Source organism: Penicillium canescens (genome assembly GCF_028828765.1).
Source record: "Penicillium canescens strain IBT 15451 chromosome Unknown utg000002l_segment0_segment0, whole genome shotgun sequence".
In the NCBI taxonomy this organism is placed as follows: Eukaryota; Fungi; Ascomycota; class Eurotiomycetes; order Eurotiales; family Aspergillaceae; genus Penicillium; species Penicillium canescens.
This window is the reverse complement of record NW_026703964.1, coordinates 1,359,251-1,381,578: the sequence shown is the minus strand read 5'-3', so window position 1 is coordinate 1,381,578 and position 22,328 is coordinate 1,359,251. Positions and strand designations below refer to the sequence as shown.

At 48.7% G+C, this 22,328-nt stretch overlaps 9 protein-coding genes across 9 annotated transcripts; 3 read left to right on the top strand and 6 right to left on the bottom strand.

The window, feature by feature from the left end:
• Positions 1–591: 591 nt before the first annotated feature.
• N7446_001718 (uncharacterized protein) lies at positions 592–7,838 on the top strand (the record flags this gene model as incomplete). The annotated part of the gene is made up of 12 exons (XM_058510467.1): positions 592–819; positions 865–1,346; positions 1,404–2,228; positions 2,279–2,723; positions 2,783–4,998; positions 5,052–5,093; positions 5,139–6,270; positions 6,327–6,497; positions 6,552–6,702; positions 6,756–7,057; positions 7,122–7,482; positions 7,540–7,838. The coding sequence occupies 12 exons, from the start codon at positions 592–594 to the stop codon at positions 7,806–7,808; spliced, it is 6,624 nt and encodes a 2,207-aa protein (XP_058376003.1). The 3' UTR covers positions 7,809–7,838.
• A 680-nt stretch (positions 7,839–8,518) lies between these two features.
• Positions 8,519–9,335, top strand: N7446_001717 (uncharacterized protein; the record flags this gene model as incomplete). The annotated part of the gene is made up of 4 exons (XM_058510466.1): positions 8,519–8,695; positions 8,749–8,871; positions 8,928–9,053; positions 9,129–9,335. 4 exons carry the CDS (start codon positions 8,519–8,521, stop codon positions 9,333–9,335), a joined length of 633 nt encoding a protein of 210 aa, XP_058376002.1.
• A 299-nt stretch (positions 9,336–9,634) lies between these two features.
• N7446_001716 (uncharacterized protein) lies at positions 9,635–11,335 on the bottom strand (the record flags this gene model as incomplete). Its single annotated transcript, XM_058510465.1, has 2 exons — positions 9,635–11,212; positions 11,327–11,335. The coding sequence occupies 2 exons, from the start codon at positions 11,333–11,335 to the stop codon at positions 9,635–9,637; spliced, it is 1,587 nt and encodes a 528-aa protein (XP_058376001.1).
• A 637-nt stretch (positions 11,336–11,972) lies between these two features.
• On the bottom strand, positions 11,973–13,719 carry N7446_001715 (cytochrome P450; the record flags this gene model as incomplete). The annotated part of the gene is made up of 4 exons (XM_058510464.1): positions 11,973–12,397; positions 12,459–12,798; positions 12,855–13,396; positions 13,464–13,719. 4 exons carry the CDS (start codon positions 13,717–13,719, stop codon positions 11,973–11,975), a joined length of 1,563 nt encoding a protein of 520 aa, XP_058376000.1.
• A 407-nt stretch (positions 13,720–14,126) lies between these two features.
• On the bottom strand, positions 14,127–15,729 carry N7446_001714 (cytochrome P450; the record flags this gene model as incomplete). The annotated part of the gene is made up of 2 exons (XM_058510463.1): positions 14,127–14,563; positions 14,637–15,729. 2 exons carry the CDS (start codon positions 15,727–15,729, stop codon positions 14,127–14,129), a joined length of 1,530 nt encoding a protein of 509 aa, XP_058375999.1.
• A 223-nt stretch (positions 15,730–15,952) lies between these two features.
• N7446_001713 (uncharacterized protein) lies at positions 15,953–16,881 on the top strand (the record flags this gene model as incomplete). The annotated part of the gene is made up of 3 exons (XM_058510462.1): positions 15,953–16,019; positions 16,080–16,297; positions 16,360–16,881. The coding sequence occupies 3 exons, from the start codon at positions 15,953–15,955 to the stop codon at positions 16,879–16,881; spliced, it is 807 nt and encodes a 268-aa protein (XP_058375998.1).
• Positions 16,882–16,984: 103 nt separating this feature from the next.
• Positions 16,985–17,989, bottom strand: N7446_001712 (NmrA/HSCARG family protein; the record flags this gene model as incomplete). The annotated part of the gene is made up of 1 exon (XM_058510461.1): positions 16,985–17,989. The coding sequence occupies one exon, from the start codon at positions 17,987–17,989 to the stop codon at positions 16,985–16,987; it is 1,005 nt and encodes a 334-aa protein (XP_058375997.1).
• Positions 17,990–18,097: 108 nt separating this feature from the next.
• N7446_001711 (uncharacterized protein) lies at positions 18,098–18,825 on the bottom strand (the record flags this gene model as incomplete). Its single annotated transcript, XM_058510460.1, has 2 exons — positions 18,098–18,438; positions 18,504–18,825. 2 exons carry the CDS (start codon positions 18,823–18,825, stop codon positions 18,098–18,100), a joined length of 663 nt encoding a protein of 220 aa, XP_058375996.1.
• Positions 18,826–20,118: 1,293 nt separating this feature from the next.
• N7446_001710 (Zn(II)2Cys6 transcription factor domain-containing protein) lies at positions 20,119–21,876 on the bottom strand (the record flags this gene model as incomplete). The annotated part of the gene is made up of 1 exon (XM_058510459.1): positions 20,119–21,876. One exon carries the CDS (start codon positions 21,874–21,876, stop codon positions 20,119–20,121), a length of 1,758 nt encoding a protein of 585 aa, XP_058375995.1.
• Between the last annotated feature and the right edge of the window lie 452 nt (positions 21,877–22,328).

Sequence of the window (22,328 nt, the reverse complement as noted above, 5' to 3'; positions counted from 1 at the left end):
ATTGCACAGTCCTTGCCATATCTTCCGGAGGAAGCAAACTGGAATCTCAATCAAAATCAGACGGCGACCCACCCCCTCGACTACTCGGGTCAGTGGGATGGCCACACATACAACCCCTCGCCAGACAACTGGCGATTCCCCTTTACACGATATTCCTCGACAAATTTGTAAATGGTGATCCGAGTAACGATGATGCAAATGGCACACAGTGGGAACATATCTTGACCTCCAACGAGTTCCGCCATGGCGGTGACGTTCTTGGGTTGGTTGATACGTTTGATTATCTTCAGGGTATGGGGATCAAGGTGCGTCTGCTGCTTCAGGAAGACCGGATGTGAAGAATATATTGACCATATCCAGGGCGTTTATCTCGCTGGAACACCGTATATCAACTTCCCCTGGGCTGCGGATGGATACTCCCCACTTGACCTGACTCTGCTGGACCATCACTTTGGTACGATCGAAGACTGGCGCACAATGATATCTGAGGCGCATCGACGGGGGGATTTATGTTCTTTTTGATAATACCTTTGCAACGTATGTGAGATCCATCTGCGCAACCTCCGATGTCGTCTGCTGATTGTGAATAGAATGGGCGATCTTATCGGTTTTCAGGGTTTCTTGAACAAGTCCGCGCCGATCAATCCCAACGAGTACGACTATGTATGGAAATACGCCCGTAGATACTGGGACTTTCAGCCTGGAAATGAAGTTGAGAGTGAATGTCCTTGGGAGTATCCTCGGTTCTGGGATGATGACGGGACCGGTTTGACCACCACAACCCTAGGTCCTTCATGTCGGAATAGTGAATTTGCTCAGGTAACGTTCATTCCATTCGATATTGAGCATGACTGACCTCTACAGTATGGAGAAGTTGCCGCCTTTGGAAACTACACCGAATGGGAAGGGCAGATATCCAAATTTGCATTTGTGCAGGATCGTCTACGCGGATGGCGGCCGGACGTGCTGGCCAAGATCAAACATTTTTCGTGTCTAACCATCACCATGCTTGACATCGACGGATACCGCGTTGACAAGGCTCTACAAGTTACCCTTGACTCTCTTGGAGAATGGTCCGAGTATATGCGGGATTGCGCCAAGCAGGTGGGAAAGGAAAACTTCTACATTCCCGGAGAGATTGTGGCGGGAAACTCTTTTGGCTCGCTTTATATCGGTCGCGGTCAACAGACAAATCAAACCAAATCCAATATGACGGAAGCGTTTATGATGACGAACAAGACAGACAAGTCAGATGAGGATCTGTTCTTGAGACCTGCGGAGAGGTCCGCGTTGGACGGGGTGGCATTCCACTATACGTTATATCGAGGTCTGAGCCGGTTTCTAGGGTTAGTTTCTCCCCCTCAGCACTTTTAGTTTACTCAAGCTAACATCGTCCCCTTCAGTCTAGACGGTACCTACACTGCCGAAGGCGACCCGCCAATCAACTTTGTGGAGACCTGGAATGGTCTTGTTGAGACCAACGATATGGTCAACACGAACACCGGTAAGTTCGATCCTCGTCACCTGTTTGGTGTCACGAATCAGGATGTCTTCAGGTGGCCAGGGATAAAAAATGGGACCCAAAAGCAGAATTTGGGTCTGTACGTCGCTTCGTTGCTCATGCCTGGAATCCCCATCCTCTCCTGGGGCGAGGAACAGGATTTCTACGTACTGGACAACCAGGCTGACAACTATATCTTCGGTCGTGCACCCATGACATCTGCTCAGGCATGGCAGCTGCACGGATGCTACAAGCTGGGGTCATCGAAATACGTTGATTTCCCGCTCGACCGCTCCCTGACCGGATGTGAAGATGATTCCGTCAGTCTCGATCACCGCGATCCTTCTCACCCAGTGCGAGGCCTCATCAAGATGATGTTTGAGATGCGTCGAAACTATCCCACTCTGAATGATGGCTGGTCCCTGCAGCAATTGTCAAATCAGACGTTCGACATCTACCTACCAGGCAGTAATGGGACATCGACCGAGACTGGGATGTGGAGTGTCGTTAGATCACGCTTTGTGGATGCGCAGAATTTCGATGGCCAAGGCCAGGGGAATCAAAGCGTCTGGCTGCTGTATTCTAATGACAACAAAACTGTCGAACATCAGTTCAACTGCAGCAGTAAGGACGCTTTGATCTCGCCATTTCCTATGGGAACAACGGTCAAAAACCTTTTTCCACCGTTCGAGGAGATGACCCTGGACAACAGCTCAATTATGCTTAGGTATAGTTACAACTCTCCTGAAATTGATTCCTGTTACTGACAATGAGTAGATTTGAAGGGTCTGACGTTCCCAACGGCTGTTATCCCAACCTTACTATGCCGGCCTGGGGTTTCAAAGCCTTTGTTCCGAAGGATAAATTCGTGCAGCCTTCCCCATATATAACACGCTTCTCCCCCGGGCATGACGCTCGACTTGTGTCCCAGGGAACAAGTGGGGAGACCATACGAATCGGCTTCGAATTCTCTCAGGAGATGGATTGCGGGGATATCACCAACTCCCTGACGATCACGTCCAAAGCGCTTGACAACGAGAGCCCGCAGCTTGATACGACTTCGGTCTCTTGTAAATCCATTGAAGAGACTGATGTTGTGACATGGACGGGGGCACTCACTAGCGTTTTCAGCTACGAGGTAGATTTGGGCAATGTCTTTCCAGGGGTTCACAGAGTCACTCTTAGCAACGTGACTACAGCAGATGGAAATCAATCCACAGGTGTGAGTATATTTCTCGCTATAAAGCTCGAGAAAGTCACAATACTAATTGGGTCGGGCAGTCCGTCGACCACTTTCTTTTCCGTATCGGACAGATAAACAATCCGATGGTCTGGCCACAGTTGGCCAACTACAGCAGAACGCTACTGTTCAACAACCCGTCGTCTGAGACTGAGCCCTTATCGGTAACACCACAGGCCCCTGGTGCAGACATGTGGCGATACTCGCTGGATTTTGGAGCTACGTTCAGTGCCTGGATGACATACACCGGCTTCAACACATCGATCCCCGGCAAAAGCTGGAGCGGCACTGCGGAGCAGGCCTGGGAAGGAGAACACATCCTTGCCCAATATTGGAGCAAGTTGACCGGAAGTAGTACTCACTGGCAGCATGGAGACACGCAATGGGCATACAATCCCCCACGTCGTTTCCCAAACCTCTTCATCGAAGGCGAGTTCAACCAGTTCGGATATGACGCTGGCTATTCCAACAAAATGGCTCTTAGCAACGACACTGGCCTATGGGAAATCCACTTCATGGGCGAATGGCCCGTGCAGGTTGCATTCAGCGCCTGGGGAATAAACGAAGACGGCCTGCCTGATCAAACACAGGTATTTGGAGACATCGATGGAGACAACGTCCTGGATCAAGTCCCTCCAGTCACGCTGTTGAGCAATGTATTCAACGTCACCATCCCACCCCCTTCGCCCTATCTTTCCTTCAAGCTGTCTGTGGGGGACGGCGATCTTAAGGTCTACGCTACGCCCACAGGATCCAGGTGGGTTCAGCTGGCCATCTTTATCTTGCTAGCGATTGTGCCTGTCGCCACCGCTGTCGGTGCGGTGTATGTTTACCTGAAGGCATTTTCCCAGGTCAAATTCAACAAAATCGGTGTCACCGAGAAAAGATCAAGCTTCGCTCCACTGATGAGCATCTTTCAAAAGGTGGCCCATCCATCTAATGGCATGGAATCCAATCCCGGACTTGCTCTAACCAATGTGGTCCCGTTCCCATCCGAGAGTGGAGGCGTCGTCGGTCCCACGGTAAACACCCGTCGACGAACCGTGCTCATTGCAACGATGGAATACGATATTGAAGATTGGGGCATTAAGATCAAAATCGGTGGGCTTGGTGTGATGGCCCAGCTGGTGGGGAAACATCTGACCCAGCAGGATCTCATATGGGTGGTCCCTTGTGTTGGGGGCATTGACTACCCCAAGGACGATCCCCGTGAGCCGATGGTGATCACCGTTCTTGGGAATAAGTACCAAGTGGATGTCCAGTATCATCGGCTGCAAAACATCACGTACGTCTTGTTGGACGCGCCTGTGTTCCGAGCTCAGTCCAAATCTGAGCCGTACCCGGCCCGCATGGATGATCTGAATTCGGCTATATTTTATTCCAGTTGGAATCAATGTATTGCTGAAGCTATCAGGAGATTTCCGGCTATCGACCTCTATCACATCAATGATTACCATGGCGCCGCTGCCCCTCTCTATCTTCTACCTCGCACGATTCCATGCTGCCTGTCTTTACATAATGCTGAATTCCAAGGACTCTGGCCAATGAAAACCCCACAGGAAAATCAAGAGGTTTGCAGTGTCTATAACCTTGACCATGCATTGGTGAAGAAGTATGTACAATTCGGCGAAGTGTTTAACCTTCTCCATGGAGCTGCGAACTATCTGAAAATTCACCAAAACGGGTTCGGCGCTGTCGGTGTCTCCAAGAAATATGGCAAGAGATCGTACGCCAGATATCCTATTTTCTGGGGTCTCAAGAACATTGAAGCGCTGCCAAACCCCGATCCATCTGACATCGCCGACTGGGATCACAACGCAAACAACAATCTCGAAGACGTTATCATCGATGCAGAGTTTGAAGCCAGTCGTGCTGCACTCAAGAGACAGGCGCAAGAATGGGCAGGGCTCAAAGTTGATCCAGAGGCCCAGCTGTTTGTGTTTGTCGGTCGTTGGTCCATGCAAAAGGGCATTGATCTGATTGCAGACATCTTCCCCTCCATTCTAGACGCTCACCCAAAGGTCCAGTTGATGTGCATTGGTCCAGTCATTGATCTCCATGGAAGGTTTGCCGCGTTGAAACTGAATCGACTCATAGAGCTCTACCCTGGGCGGGTCTATTCCAAACCAGAGTTCACTGCACTACCGCCCTTCATTTTCAGTGGTGCTGAATTCGCCTTGATTCCTTCGCGTGATGAACCGTTCGGTCTGGTAGCCGTGGAATTCGGACGGAAAGGAGCGTTGGGCGTGGGGTCACGGTAAGACTGACCTGGCTTGAGTCTACCGCCAGCGCTAACCTACGTTTCTTTAGTGTTGGTGGCCTTGGGCAGATGCCAGGATGGTGGTTTACAATGTGAGTTTCCTTCTCTCACGATATGTTCAGACTAACCCATTCTAGCGAGTCTATGACAACCAAACATCTTATCCAACAATTCAAGATGGCCATCAACGACGCTCTGAAATCGTCCCAGGAAACACGAGCGCTCATGCGTGCACGATCCAGCAAGCAGCGCTTCCCCGTAGCACAGTGGGTTGAGGATCTAGAAATCCTACATGCCACCTCAATCGAAAAGCACACCAAGTACTCTAAGCGCCATGATCGCAGTTCATGGAGGACTTCCTATGGCAGCACCCTTGTCCCAGAAAGCATTCGCAAGGTCTCGTCGAGCTCAAACAACAGCCGCGAACAGAGCCGATCACGCAGCTCCATCGTGTCTGTCCCGCCGAGCGTGCCGATTACGTCTGATATGAGACTGTCTGTATCTCGACCAGATTTCGACCACGTTGTCTCGCCGACAAATCTGTCTTCCAATCTAAACATGTCCGACAACGAGCCCGATTCTGACACCGACCCTAGACACAAACCCTTGTCCTCCAACCCTCCCGCAGATTCGCGAATCGTTTACTCTGCGGTAAGCGATGGAGAAGATGTCGAGCCCATTTCTGGGGCCATCCAAGAGGACGGCAGTGTTCGTCCGTCGCCACTTGGGACACCTACTTTTTATTTTGCTCGATCTGGTGCCAGCACACCAGTTCTCGGTGCACGACCAGAAGACAGTCTGCTGGGCCGAAGAGACGCAAGGGCGTCTATGATGAGTCTGGTCAGCGTCGATGGTATAATAAAGGAGAAACAAGACTACAACCTCCAGAAAGTTGATCCATTTTTCACGGATGCGAATAACGAGTATGCCGACAAGTTTGAGAAGAAGCTTGCGAATCTGAATGGCAAGAACTCTGAAGACCAGCTCTGCATCGAAGAGTTTCTCGAAAAGAGCCAAAAAGACTGGTTCAATCGATACCGCGACGTCAAACTGGGCAAGTCCCCCTTGCCGTCTCCTGCTGCCTCTGTCTTTCGCATCAAGGTTCGTGAAACCGGTCGATCAGAGAGCCCGCCAATTACTGGTCCAGATGCAGACCCAAATGCCGGGCAATTCATTCTCCCGAATGACTATGTTCCCCCCACGGGTTTGAAGCGTTTCATGTTGATGAAGCTGGGTGATTGGCCTGTGTACTCCATCTTCCTCGCTATTGTGAGTTGGAACCCTACCAAAAGTTTTCATTACAGAGGTTGACAGCATTCTTTTAGGGCCAAATTCTCGCCTTGAACTCGTACCAGATCACACTCCTGAACGGTGAGATTGGACAGACGGCCGAAAAGCTATACATTCTGGCATCCATCTATCTTGCCTCTTCGATCATATGGTGGATGGTCTTCCGCCTAGTCCCCTCAGTCTATGTGTTGGCGACTCCTTTCTTTGTACGTTCACGTTCCTCTATCTGGCTTACGAGGTTACAAGCTAACTACCTGCAGATATACGGGTTTGCCTTTCTGTTTGTCGGTCTTGCCGGTCCCATCCACAGCAGCACAAGTCGAACATGGCTACAAAACATGGGAACCGGCTTGTATTCGTTTGCGTCTTCGAGTGGTTCGATTTTCTTCGCCCTCAACTTTGGAGATGAAGGTATGCAACGATCCTTTTAGGATGTATGGAAGTTATCTGACTTTCTTGTCCAGGTGGAGCGCCTCTGAGGTCTTGGATTTATAGAGCCACCGTCATCCAGGGCACTCAGCAGTTGTTCATCAGTTTCCTTTGGTACTGGGGTAGCTGGATAGCAGCTCTCAATCGAAAGGGTAGCGCGCAATTCAGCCTTGCCGTGACCGATCCAGGCGCTTTGCTCGGGATCGGAATCGGACTTGCCTCTCTTCTGTGGCTGTTGGGGGCCCTGGTCTTCTTTGGACTCCCTGCATATTATAGACAAGCACCAGGTCAAGTGCCGACATTCTACCTATCGCTCTTCCGCCGTCGCATAATTCTTGTATGTCTCTTTCCACCCCCCCCCCTCTTCAAGCTCTTTTTGATTCTGACGCTGTATTTTGCAGTGGTTTTTCTATATGGTGTTCATATCAAACTACTGGCTGTCGGCACCTTACGGACGAAACTGGCTCTATCTCTGGTCCAGCAAGCATGCACACATGTGGCAAATCGTGCTCCTTGTCCTCCTCTTTTTCATCGTTGTCTGGGCGGCAGCTCTCTGGGTCTTTCACGTCTTTTCCAAGAGACACGCCTGGTTCATCCCGATCTTTGCCGTCGGTCTTGGTGCTCCTCGATGGGCCCAGATCCTGTGGGCAACCTCCAACATAGCCACGTACATCCCCTGGGCCGGTGGTCCCGTAGCCGGAGCTATCCTTGGCAGAGCACTATGGCTCTGGCTAGGAGTTTTGGATTCCCTTCAGGGTGTCGGTAAGTTTCCTCTCGCAGCGAATAAAACGTAACACAAACTGATTCACGCCAATACAGGGTTTGGAATGATCCTCCTCTCCACAATGACTCGATTCCATGTCACCTTCACACTTCTAGCCGCGCAGGTGATCGGTTCTATTGCGACTATTCTCGCCCGCGCGACAGCACCGGATAAGTTAGGCCCTGGTGATGTTTTCCCTGATTTCTCTGCTGGCGTCGCAGCCGGCTTGGGAAAGGCAAACTTCTGGGTCTGCCTGCTCTTCATGCTATCCATCAACGTACTCTGCATCTTCTTCTATCGCAAGGAACAACTCGCGAAACCTTGATCGCTGTTCCAACCTTGACTAGCATTTCTTTTTTGTTCTGTTTTACATCCACTCAACATTCTGTGGCGTAGGCATTGTGATTGAAGGATTAATTATACTATAGTGGGCTGTATCTACTGGAGCGCGGTAGACTTTGTGAATGTCGCCCCATGTTTTGAATTTGTATATAATGTATAAAAAGACTACTGGTTTACAAGTTCTATAGGTGTCCAAACGTAATGTTCATCTTCGTGTGATTCTGAATAGGCAGCGATGCTTCCAGTCCCAAATCAAATTCATTATTCTTTTTACCTTGAAGCCGTTTCCCTTGTTTGGACTTCATTGAGCAACGTTTCCCATTCGATTGAATTTCCTGTCAAGCGGGGCGGCGCGTCCCGATCGCGCGAGCCTACACCAATATAGGACTAGGGCGACGGGGTCTAGCCTAATTAGTAACTATCCGTTTTAGGGCTAGTCAGGGGAACTGATTATTCCGAGCCCTCTGATAAGTAACAAGGTATATATTATCGTGATGGCCCTTATTTTCTTTGCAAATTGCATCTGCTCGAGTTGTTATTCTTGCCACTCTTTTCAAGTTAATACAACACTCATACATTCTTTTATTCCATTCTCTTGTTCCATTCTCTTATTCCATTCTCTTACTCCATTCTCTTACTCCATTCTCTTACTCCATTTTTGCGGTGCATTTACCAGTCTCTCGTTCTCATCCAATGTATCACATTTTTTTCTCATTCGTCGTGGCCCTCTGCCTTGGCACGCGCTGGGTGGTCGCTGCTTCAACCTCGGGTGAAATTGCCAACTCTCTCAATGAACTAGCACAGCAAGGATTCGCTGCCAAGGAACTCGTATTGGAAATCAATTCCACTGCGGACGCTGGTCCAATCCCGGTAAGTGGGGTGTTTTTTAAGTTCCATGAATGACAGCTCATAATAAAATTCAGCATATCTACACTGAGATAGACACGATGGTCGCTGTGGTTCTAACAGATGTAAAATTTATGACGAACACGCCAATCATTACCGATCAAGCCGAGGAGCAGGACGTCTATGAGGGATACTCAAATGTAGGTTGATGACGAAAAATAAGTCAATCGGAGTCATTTATACTTAATGACGCTAGTTCGTACAATCCCTCCTCGAGCTCATGGATGCCTTGTCGAGCAGTGCAGCCCAGCTGCAATCCATCAACCAAACAACCAAGAACAGAGTTCCCTCTGAAATTCGCATCTTGCAAAGTGCCGTTGACGTGAGTCTCTTAATAACTGTTAATTCTTTGCTACGGCCTGAGTAGATTGCCGATAAGATGCTGATACTTCACAAGGCCTACTTCTACAACATCATCGGTCTTTTCCCAGCCAACAGCTCGTACAACGCCCAAGCCAACAACCAGAAAGCCCAGGTGGACACGCATTGCTTCCAGGCTGTCTGGGCATTTGATCTCGATTATAGCAATGATAATCAGGCTACTCATCAAGCGCGCAGCAACAGCCACCTTCACTCTCGATGGATGAAGCGCGGTTCCTTGTGATTTATGACTATGTCCATCTTTGAATATCACCTGGATGGCCACTGGTAGACCTGGCAGATAGGCGGGTACTCCCTGCCCGTTTGGCCCATTTTGAACGGAAACTTTCTGTCAGGCCCACTGCCTACCGCATTGTAACGGGCCAGGGGATACTGAATGGATCGCATGGTTGTTATAACGTGAGCTAGCTAGCTAATTTAACCACGGTGTAATTACATGATGCTCGCTTGCCGTAGTTGCCTACCTGGCTTGCTTGGCTAGCCTTGTGATCTGTTATGTAGAGTGAGGATATTCTCAAGGCATTACAGGCCTCGCACAACTTTGCAACAATTGTACTGGTCGCGAAATGGAGGGTCTGGAGTGTCTGGGTTCCTGGGTTTCCAAAAGCGAACGTATTCGTCAAGCGCCCTACTCGCTGTCCAGAATCCCGCGGGCGGATCTTCAGGGCTCAGCGCAATATCCATGTCCAGACCCAAGTCCCGGCATGATGACCGAACAGCGATAACATCCTTTTCATCTTTGTGCCCTATCGTTTCTAACGCAAAGTCCCGCATGATGATTGTTCTCAGTAACGGCGTCGAAGAGTGTGCTGAAGGGAGAAATTCCTGGATGGCTCGGGCGACCGCACCAAGGCCCCACTCGTAAACATCCCCGGGATCGCCGTCCTCTATATCACGCGCGACCGCTGATAGGTTGTCCCTAATAGCTAATTTTTGAAGGTTCAAAGGTAATAACTCCTCTAGCTTGGGTGCGTCATCGTGAACCCACCCAAAAAGCATGACAGACGGTAGCTCTGCCGTTTGAAGCTGGGGGAAATTCTTTAAGAAGCCCCGGAATGGGATTAACCCTTGTTCAATGTCACCAAATTCTTCCTCATCCCACATTGTGTCCGTATTAAACGGGCAGAGCTCAAGGCCGATTGAAAGGTGTTCGACTGTTCCACTTATGTTCAGAAGTCCTTCGAGGAGCGCACCTTCCATTTGCTGTCGTAAAGGAGGACGGGGAGAATCAATATCCTGACGAGCTTTTTTATCCTGGGAAGGATAGACAAGGCCTAGGTGAATGCTCTTTACCGATGAAAGGAGTGACAGCAAATCCCTGACCTCATCTTCGTCGATATAGGATTCCGTAAGCACAAGTCTGTCGAGTTGAGCCAAATGGGCCAGCTTGCTTAACTTGACACCTTGGAAACTTTGGAGCCATATCTCTAGCGATTTCAAAGAAGGTAGATAAAACCAGCCTGCAAATTGCTCTGGGTCGCAAATCGGAAATGGGTCGGGGAAGCGACACATTGGGTCATCACTAGCTACTCTTCCAGACGGGAGGTTCAGGCCGTATTCAACCAATGAGAGCTCGGAGAACTTTGAGAGTGTGTTTGGAGGTGCCGAAAGTAGAGCATGTCGCATCATGAGCCCTGGAAACCCCGATTGCCACACAAAAGTGTAATCCAACCGTAAAGATCGTAGATTGTGGAGCTGAGAGAGAAGAATAGCCACAAATGCATACGGGTCGCCAAGCTCTAGCGCCTGGATCCATTTCTCAGGCGAAGGAAACTGTGCCCGAGCGACAATGTCCTTCGCGGCATGCACCTCATCCTGAAAGGTAGTTGAGAGTTGTTCCCAGTTTCCGTCAATCAAAGGAGGCTTCCAATCGTCTAATACCATACTTGCTGGATACTCCAAACGAGAGGAGATCATGCGAACATGGCGAATACGCGCAGCTAGATCTGGGCGTCGACGAATGACATGGAATAGTGATAGAACTCGCTTGAGAGGAGGTCTGGTCCAGTCAAGGTCGACTTGGCGATATAAAGATTCTTCCGAGGAGATTTGAAGAACCCGAGATGCAGCACCAACGGAAGCAGAATCGGAGGACACAAGCTAGTCAAGAATTTGCGTCAGGCATTCTTGGGGAACTTTTTCGATGGAACTATAGCGGATCAGCTTGGATCCCTGTATAACAGGAATCAAAACGCACCTTGACGGGGATTGTACGCGACCCATGGCGGCGAAGCTGATGTTGAAATCAGGGCGGCTGCTTGCAGTGGCGAAAGAGAACTCCAGGAATTAAATGGTAGGTCGCAACGTCCAACTAATGTTATTGAGAGAGCAAGGGTCCACTGAGTTGGGGGCTGTTTTGGTGATGGGGGCTCGGGGCAAAAACGACGTCAGGGTCAGATCCACACTACGTTGGTCCCACTTCTCGACAGGCCTGCTATGACTAATTGAGTGCGATGAATGCCATGGGAGCAAAGTGGTGAAACTGATTTCGATCCATCCTGCATGTCGGGGTCTGACGCTTGGGTGAAAAGAACGGGCATCATGGATTGAACCCAGTGGCGTGGGAGTGGTCATATAGAGAAAAGTCCACCAAACCTGACCTAATATTCGTGGCCGGGAAAAGGGCTCAATTTACTGCACTTTTGTTTCAGATTGACACTTAGTTGATGACACAGTTTACAAAAGGTTGAATGAAGTTTGAAAAAGTGGTCAAAAGCGACAGATAAGTGATATAAAAGCTGTAAAGTGCAACTGTGCACAGTCTTCGTACATATCTTGGTTGAGTAATTTAACAGAGCTCTGATCAAACCACAGCTCTGCTTTCATACCCAGCGTTCAGCAAGTTTTACATCCGCCCATATCATTTCACAAGAACCCTAATGCCTTTACTTGAGGCTTTGGATCGAGGCACAAAGCGGTCTCTGGCCAGCTCCACATCAGTGTGATCAGTCTCATATAATTCAAAATCAAACCTCCGAAAAAGAGTGGCAATGCCGATGAAGAGCTCTGCATAGGCTAGTTGAAGCCCTACACAGGATCGAGCTCCACGCCCAAAAGCGACCATGTACCGTGAGAGAAGCCGGCCATCTGCAGCACGGGGGCTACCTAGCCAGCGGCATGGGTTGTAACTGTGACTGTCTGGGAATACAGACTCATCGTGGGACACACCATATATGTCCATACTAACAACAGCACCAGGGGGAATGACATAGCCTCTGTATGGGATTGTCTCGTTATCAGCGATGCGAGGAATTCGTTGAGATGTCCCATAGGCTAAGCGCAGGGCTTTTTTCCGTTCATTATTCGTCAGCCGCATAATGTTATGGAGATATGGAAAGACGCTCACATTCGTTTATACAAGCTGAAAGGAATGGCAACTGTTCCAGGGCCTCCCATGGAGGTAGACTGTCAGGATCAGGAATACCAGCAGTCAATTCTTCCCTCAGGCGCTGATGTATGGATGGGTTGTTGACGATGTGAAATACCGAAATGGTCAGTGCTCGCATGGTAGTCTCAATACCCGCTCCCACAACACTAATTGCTTCGTGTTGCAGGCGAAGGGGCGTCACTTCCGAGCGAGGAACATCAGACTGAATAATTGACGTGAAGATAGTGTCCGGACGATGGCCCTTTACGGCTTTGTCATGTGCATTATCCAAGGCCTCTTCCACTTGGGTGAGCATTTCCTGTGGTTCCATCCATTAACAAGGCATTAAAGGCTGAAGTGGAACCATACTCTTACTTTGTTGAAGTCGATAACATTTTTCATGCGTGGGTCCAACCATCCCACCAGCGAGTCAGGTAGTAACTGCATTGTCTTGACCATCCACGGAAACTGAGTGATCCAATGCACGCCCTCAAGCAAATCAATTAACGACACCACAAGCCCAGCCTTGAAATCAGGGTCTCTGATGAAGTTATACCGTCTTTCAAAACAATATTCAATGATGATATCAGTGGTCCAACAGCCCCACATCTCGTTGATAACTAAAACACGACCTGTGCCCTGAAACTCACGTTTAAGTCGAGAACAGAGCTCATCCATGTGACCTCTGATCACCGGAATCCTGTCAGATATCTTGCGCTTGGAGAAGAACGGGTTCAAAGCGCCGCGACGAATGCGATGTAAAGAATGATCCGAGGTAGCAAAGGCAGAGCTGGGATTGTTGAAGCGATGCTCCAGATCTTTCAGCTTACTGGCAGGCCTCGACGATCCGTAGAACGTTTCGAAGAAGGGGGCATCTTGGATATGCAGCTCCCGTGGATTGATTCGGATGATAGGGCCTTCGCACTATCTATTAGTAAATCTTCTCGCATCATTGAAGTCCCTGAAGAGGAAGCAGTCATGTACCATATTTTTCATGCCATTCGCGGTACTTGAATACAAATTGGCCCCCTTCACCATACAGAAGCTCGTAGTATGCTTCTGTCCAATATGTCAACGCAGCAAGTTTTGGCCCAGGAAATTGTGCGAGAGGGCTCATGAAAAGACGATAAATCACTAGCCCTCCGGCGTAGGTCACGAGGATGCTCAAAGTAAGCCATGACACGACCCAGATATCCGTCTTGGTGTCAATGAAGTGCACAAGTTCTGAGAAGATACCCATGTTGTGCGCAAGTATAATAGAAACCTTTGCAGCAAATTCTTGAAGATGTTTGGCCGTTTCCAAGTGATGCATCTTTGATATTTCAATCCCTGTTGGGCGAATGACATATATCCTAACTCGCCGGTTGGTCACGCTAACTAAACCCCCGATTACAGGTACCTAGTTTAGAATATCGCCGGACTGTTGATGCGCATCCCACATTAAGTATATCCCCTGCGCATCGGGCACTTCTTTTATGGCTCATGATATTGGTTATGAGTTACAGTTGGGAGACAGCATAGCTCGTGCATTTCGCCCGGTTGCGCACGAGTGACTTTAAATTTTCACAACGATAGAAGATTACATTTGGTAGGATAGATCCACCCTCTCTACCCTACCCTCTCTACCCTATCGGAAATACTATGTCCTCACTTGACCAAAACACGAACCCCTTTAGTTCCGGCTTTAGCCACCGGAATGAAATAGTCGGCATCCATATCAACCGCATTCCTTTTAGTCTCGAAAAGTTCCAAATCGAGCCGACGAAAAACATGAGCCAAGGCCAAATACATCTCGGCATTAGCCAGGTTCATCCCAAGACACATGCGGGGTCCACTTCCGAAAGGCACGAGGTATTTCGAAAGTCCTCGATGTTGTTCACTTTCTGCCCCACCGTCATCTTGTCCTAGCCATCTTCCTGGTCGGAATTCATCCGGATCGGGAAATATGTTGCAGTCGCGGTGCTGCAAATAGGATGTCATGCTGAATGGGACGCCTGGTGGGATAACATACTTTCCATACTTTATTGGGGAGTAAGGATCAATTCTCACAAGGCGCTGGGAGATACCAAACGACAAGCGGAGAGCTAAAACGAAAATTTCAAAATTTGAAAATTAGCCCAAGGGAAATGAATTTACTTTTCAACTTCCAAATCTCACCTTCTTGGACTACTGCATGGAGATAAGGCAACTTTTCCAGTTGCGAGAGAGATAGCGGGGAACCTACAGGGTCTGGCATCGCATCGCGAAGCTCAGCTCGTAGCCGTTGGTAAATCGCTGGATTGTCTAGAATATGGAAGGTCGCCATAGCCAGAGCGGTTTTGGTTGTCTCAATCCCTGCTCCGGTAAGACTAGCTGCTTCTTGCTGAAGGAGGTCGAGAGATTTCTCTTCATTTTGTAGAAACTTCGAATGGAGAAGTTCAGTGAATATTGTGCGGTGGTTGTTCGACTTGGTCTTTGTGTCTTTATCCGCCATTAAGCGCTGGATCTGAGCTCTAATCTCGCCGTGGAAATCAAAGACAGGCTTCATGTCTGGGTTGAGGATGGCAACGACAGAGGGTGGCAATGATTGCATGAGGGCCAGGAACCATGGAAAGTGACCAGAGAGATGAAGGCTTCGGGCAAGTTTGCGAATTGATGTGGTGAATGGTGTCTGAAAGTCGGGATAATCTAGGAAATTGTAGGACACCCCGAAGCTATAATAGTTGATAACATCGGATGTGAGAGCCGCATAAGCATCATCAAGAGATACTGGAAGATCTTTTCCCGCATATTCCGTTTCCAGACGTTTGCACATTTGGTCCACGCGTTCTTGTACATATGGGAGGTATTCGAATACTCGTTGACGACTGAAAAACGGAGAGACAGCTTGGCGACGTCGACGGTGATGGTCATGTTCAATCACGTCAAATGTGGACAGAGGAAGCCCAAAGCGATACTTCCAAGCCTTGGGCTTACTGTAACGTGATTTGTTCGAATAAAGGGTCTGATAAAATTCGGCGTCGGCAATGTGCACCTCCCAAGGATTGATGCGAATGATAGGGCCATATTGCTGGTGCCACTTCTCTATTTCGAAGATGAATTGCCCTCCTTGAAAAACATCCTTATAAGTTTCATACCATCCAGTGAGAGCGGTCAATTTGGGTCCTGGAAATCGTGCGAGAGGACTTAACAACAGCCGGTATATACCAAGCGCAGTTGAGTAAAAAACGACCGCTAAGACGACCACCACAGTTGGAGTGAAAGGATCCATGTTGTTATTCAATATCAAATGATAATTGTATTTTTAAGAAATATCGATGTGTTCTGGAATTGTATCTTCTATATTTTATGCTCTTCCTAGTAAATACTCGCGATCTGCTCGGGGACTAAGTACCTCCCTCGGGGGCATACAATCAAAAGTCGCCGCCTCAAATCCTTCATACCAGTAATGCATAAACACTCCTCAATATCCACTTTGAAACAGCTCTAACAATATGGTCGTCCGCATTCTTTGTCTTCATGGAATGGGTGTCAATGGGGACATCTTCTCATTTCAAACAGGTAATACCGCCTTTCAATTTTCATTCATACCTAGGTAAATATTAAGCTAAGCGGTTTTAGCTGGGCTGCAATCTCAACTCCCATCCAACTATGAATTCTTCTTCGCCAATGCTCCCGAGACTTGTGATCCTGCACCGGGAATGGGTGATTTCTTCTCGGGTCCCTACCGATGCTGGTACAACACTCCCACTACGAGCAAGGTAGCTGCAGCGCATCACTTCGTTCAAAATATCATCGAGCAAAATGGTCCTTTTGACGGGGTCATAGGCTTCAGTCAAGTAAGTCCTCTGGCGCAATTGGATGAGGCTGTTTGAAGATCTTGATCAACAACCGAGTTTAGGGCGCAGCTGTAGCAGCCTCGATGATTCTCCATCATCAACTTGAGAGCCCAGAAGAACGATCACTCTTCTCATTTGCCATATTCATTGGTTCACCGATCCCATTTTCCAAATCCCTAGACCACGGAATCGACGTCCGCGGCTACTTCGGTCTCGAAACATTTCAAAAGTTCCACCAAGTCCGGCCAGGATGTCCAACCGAAATCCCTTCATATCTCGTCACAGACAAGACTTACTTGCGAGGAGAAACAGAGCTGGAGGGGAAGGCATTGTGCGGTCTTTCGGGCTCGTTCTATCAAATGTTTCACCCGACAGTTGATTCAGCTCGTATTTCTATTCCTGTTGCGCATGTTTATGGCTCTAACGATCCTTGGATCCGGCATAGCATAGATCTTGTCGGACTTTGTGATAGTGAGAAGACGTATGTTGTTGAGCATGATGGGGCACATGAAATTCCCGGAGTTATTACAGATGAACTGTGCGATGTGGTGGAGAATACAGCCTATATGGCTGGATGCTATTAACCTGGTGTGGAGATACAGATTCTGTATATGGGAAATGGAATCATTGACAAAGTAAATATATTCCTTGAAAGACCTTCCGTTCCCAGTCCCCATCTTCCAGTAATCAGAGAGTCCCAAACGATGCCTTGACATGGTTTTGATGGGCATTCAGAAAATCAAGAAAAGTAACTGGTAGAATTCCAAATTCCGCGGTGAGTTTCTCCACATCAACCTTGCAGCTCTGTTCGTTGAAGTAAGTCTGAGCCCAAATGACGTGGCTTTCACGGGCCAGCCGATCGATTTCGGGTTTCTCCATATACTGCGCGTCCACGGGTCTTCCTGCTACTTCAGCCAGCGCAGCCGCAATCTCCGGGGGTGTGAGGGCCTCAGATGCAATATCGATCTCTCGTCCATGAAATTGTTCGGAATTAGTCAGAGCGATGGCAGCGAACCGACCCACATCATCCGGGCTGATCAACATGGTTGGCGTGTTGGGTGTCAGAGCAGTGCGAAACACTCCGGTACTGAGCAGTTCTGGGAAGAAGAATGGCGCCAAAGGTTGGAGATAGTTGGACATGAAGGTGCAAGGGCGAAGGATGATCCAGTTGTAAATACCCGACGCTCGGACTTGGTTGACGTTGGTCGCTTTACTTAGCCAATATTGCTTGGAGAATTCACAGCTATTCTCCCATCCTGGGAAACTTTCATGCTGGCCTGTCAGGGCAGTGGCACAATAGACGAGAGTGCGGACGGTGCTTCCTGGTTGGGTAGCGGCTTCGATGACATTTCTCGCATGCCGAGTCTCAGCCTCGGGGTCCGTCGGAGACGGAGAGACGTTGAGATAAATCCTTGTAACGCCATATAATGCCAAGCGTAGGCTGCTGGGGTTGTCGAAATCGCCTAGGGCCAATTCGACTTGGAGATTGCGCAATTCCTGCGCTGCAGGGGATGTGATTGATCGCACCAAAGCCCGGACTCGGACATTTAATTTTGACAATGCCCGTATGGTCGCTCTTCCTTGGGTACCCGTGGCCCCGGTGACAAGGATCAAGTCTTCCAACATGTTCAAAGGGAGGTGCAGATAATCTCTGGGGTCCTTGATGATGGTTCGCATACTGGCGTTCGACATCTTTACTTAAATAACCCAAAATGAAACTATACACCGTCGTCACGGTGACTATCAAGGGCCTTCGGGTCATATTCCGTATCACCTATCGGGCTGATTTCTACCTAATTTTCACTCTTCGTTCATGTTACCATCGTTACTATTGATTCTTCCCAAAATTCGAAGCAACCGAGACGTAATCTGTCTCACCTCCCCCACATGGTGATCATTCCTTTGCGATGGATTTGCTCGATCCCGCAAAATACTCATATCCTCCTCGATATCATGCAGCATCTCCCCCAACCGCATGGTAGCATGACGCAAAGCCTCGCGCGCGACAACCGTCATTTCATGACTATCTAGCTGCATATTGCCCAAATGTGCCGTTGCCTCAGTTACAACTACCGCAGGCTTGGTTTCCACTGACCTATCCCTGCTTCCGTTGCGAGTGCTGGGTGGATTGTTGGATTTGTCTAAGCCACCCCCGTTAGCCCGCCACTAAGTTGAGTGGATCATGTCGGGCTGAGGATTCACATACCAATACCCACACCGTTAGGTTCCTGGTTCTCTCCCCAGCCTCCGAGGATAGACCCAACAGCTACCTCGTACAGCGTGAGTGTCTTTATCACGGCATCTATCATTGTTTGCAGCATTCGCGCGTCCAGATGCGTCTCTGTTACGGGGCAGCCATGCAATAGTTCCCAGTGCTCGACCAAAGCTGTCCCGATGGAGAGGACTTCATCTAGAGACATTTGATGGGTGTCTAGTGAAGATATAGTCGAGATGTTTGGGAAGCAATTGAGGGCTTGGGCTGTCCGGTCGAGACAGTTGCAAGGCTGCTGGGGTTGAAAGCGCTGCATCATTGGAGTGTTCCGAGCGAACGGTTGAAAGCTGTCCGCTTGTCTGAAAATTCCGTTCGTTAACATTGTTATAAGGGCGGGTTTGTATCGCACTACCTCGCACTACTTGGAATTGAAGGGTTTTGTACAAAGGAAACTGACTTGGCAACGCCAACTAACTGACCATTACCTTGCCGATCAACAACAATTAATGCTTTAGGACACTTATGTGCTTCCGAGAAATATGCATGGTACGCATATATGCTCTGGGATTGCGGCAGACGTCAATTTGGATACACCCCACCATAAAGAGGTATCGTATGATGTAGTATTCGGTACAGGAGCCGGGGGCCAGGGGGTTGACTAGAGGACCATAACAAAGAATGGCCCAAGACAAAGAAAGGGACCTCGGGTTTTGGTCGGGCACTTATTCATATCTCCTCGGGCCTTTTTTCCATATTATTCATCCATCGGGTACTTTCCAATTCTTCCAAGGTTATTTGTTGGGTACTTTTCTGTCCAATCAACGATGTTCGAAAGTACCCGACGCGCATAAATTTGGCCATATTTGGCTGTCACATGTAGGTTTGTTCTAGTGTGTCAATAAAGGAGCGGATACTAGCTTGGATGTTTGAACAAGTCACAATTAGTTTGGCAAGGTCCAGGCGAATCGGAATGTGTACATCAACGAAAACGTTGTGTCAAGGGGATTGATACCCCCCTTCCGGAAAATGCAAGGTTTCACATCACCGCTTTCCTCGCCTCCTACTTTGAATCCTACGTATGTACTTTGCATACCGCCTCTCTGGCCGACTCTAGGTACTTGCACTTTCTATGTAGACTGCTAACAAAAACAAGTTACTCCTATCGCATCTTCAAAAATTGATACTCAATTTTACCTAGTTAACTACCCACTGGCAATTTCTACTTCTTTCATAGTTACATATTCATCCATTTCGTTATCAATTTAATCATCAACATAGCTGCTCTCTGATTCTGAAAGAATATGAAACTCTTGCGATCGTAGATTCTTTTAACTATATATGGCATAAAATATATAAAGCAGCAGAAGTTATGACAGGATTCCAATTAGGAACTTTGAAGGCTGTACTAGGTTTCAGACGTAGAGGGGTTTTATCAATCCCCTATATTGATGTGCAGTAAGTAAACAAAATCATCTTGCATAGTGGTCTTCTTTTCACGAGACCCTCTATAAAATCATAAAGCCATTCAGGTTTGTTCGTTTGGAGCATGAAAAATAAACATATCGTTATCAAACCAGCCACATCGAGATGGTAACAGGGCAAGTTCCTATTATTCCGCCAATTCCACTCTTCCTTGTAAGGACTCTACACGGTGGTGAAGGTCTTCGGCGATCTGCTTTGCAGATCCTTGTATAACACCACCTCCGGGCCCGACAAATCTCCTGATATCGACCAACGTAGCCAAGAGTTTCCCGATTCGACGCCGTAAGATCTGTCTCATAGCTCGTGATTTGGCCTCGCTTCCCACTCTAAACTTTCCCAGGAATAGATCACAGTTTGCCTCCGGAACGGGACAGGTAATATTTCGATCGAACGCGCCACGTATAGAGCGCTCAAAGCGAGCAGCAGACTGATGAGCAGATAAAGTCCTCGTTCCGCCGGGGGAAATGGGACTGGAGTTTATTGGCCATGCAGTTCGAAAAATGCGCTCCCTCTCGTGCGCGGAGATCGCTGCTCGGCGAAAGAGATCTTCGAAAAGGGAGACAACACATTCTGCAAGCAAGCTCAAGGCCATCAGGCTGGTAGGCCGTGAATAAAGACATCCTTCGTCTTCGGGAACATCTCTACCACATTTAAACAATTGCTCTTTGAGTAGGCGAGTGTCCCGCTCGGCTGTCATGACCACATCAATTGTTAGGAGCTTTTTGTCCGTGCCACGAGAATGTTCGAGCCAGGCGAGACGACGGAGAATAGTTAAGTAGCATTGACCCTGACATGGGCCATCGGACTCGGAAGCTGGTCGGGTAGTGCTGCGTGAACTGAGACTACCATTTCGATTGCTTGGCGTGGCGAGCGAGCCGATTTCTCGGTCGCGATCATTGCTGAGAGAGGTATGTCTGCTATGATCGTCAGGCTGTCTCCAATTCTGTGAAGAGCGCATTGAGGGGTTTTGAGGCCATGAAGAATTCGCTGGAATTGATGGTTCCGCAAATAGGTCTGATGATGAGAATATGGCCGGGCGAGAGATTGAGGATGAAGCGAAACTGGAAAAATCAGGTTCGCGAAGTCCAGCCGTATCCCCAGACGCTTCATCCCTCCTTGAATGGTGCCTAGCGGACTGTGAGTTGCCAGTACAATTGGCGGTGTCATTTGTGTTTCTATTTAGAAGCTCTGGCAATTCCGACTGGGAATCCTGGAGGCTGAGGCGCCGTCCCATGGCTGCTTCTGGGGGACTTGATAAAGGTAAAAGCTCATTGAACGCATATGAAGTCGTTGTAGTAGCGGCCGGAGCAATATTTTGCGTCATTGGCCAAGAGGCGCTTTCCAGACCCAATTTCTTCCTCTTCAACTCATTCGGGTTCCGCCTAGGTGGAGCGGCGGTGGGTAACTGACGCGGTAAGAACGGAAGTTGACAGTCGATCGAGGATTGAATGTCCTCCATAAACGCATCCTGGTATATATTGCCCAAGTCACCTCTCTGGGAGGCTATGCCGGGGCAGCTCACAGAGCTCGCCAGTCGATCAGTGGTGTCAGATACGAATGGAGTATCATGCATAGAATCAGCCAAAGATAATGAAATCGCGGTGGTTGAATCGGGCCACTGGCTCATAACATCCTCTTCTTCCGTGGCTAGAGGAGCCGTGTCTTCTGTCTGGGCAGGTTGGGCATCCGAATCTCCACTCGGGAATTGAGCACCCTGAGACGAAGCATCTCGCTTTCTAGGTCTTCCCATGCGACGGAGTGGGCTATATACACAATGAAGTCCGTGCTTCACACAGCGGTCACACTCGGGCTTGTTTTGGCTGCATTTGATTTTCAAGGATTGGCAGGCGTCGCACGACGTGCGAAGTCGTGCCTGGGAAGACATGATTGGGCCAGAACAACAGCATCGGGTGATTTATAATGACGCTCAGTCAAGTTTCATAGAGACCTCGGGAGATCACCAGGTCAATAATTTAGCGGGGTTGATGGTCTCCAAAGCTGCGACCTTCAGGGCTCTGAAGACTGCTGACAAATATGTTCTGGGCCCCCAGCTCGGGAAGGTAGCCCAATGTATCCGGTTCTGCTTTGTTCCTCAGTTTTACGTGCATGGGCTGTGAGACCAGAGAATTTAGAGACTACCGTAGAAGCAAAGGCCTGAAAGAGTCTCTGTAGTGCGTGAGGAGAGAAAGGAACTATCCAGGAGAGACTAATAGAGAAATGAGAGAAGTCACGTGGCATCATCCTCAAACGGCCCCCTCTATTCCTGGCCATGTATCTCTGTTACAAAAAAACAGATAAATACTGATTTATGTCAAGGTATTGAATTGCGTGTTTTAT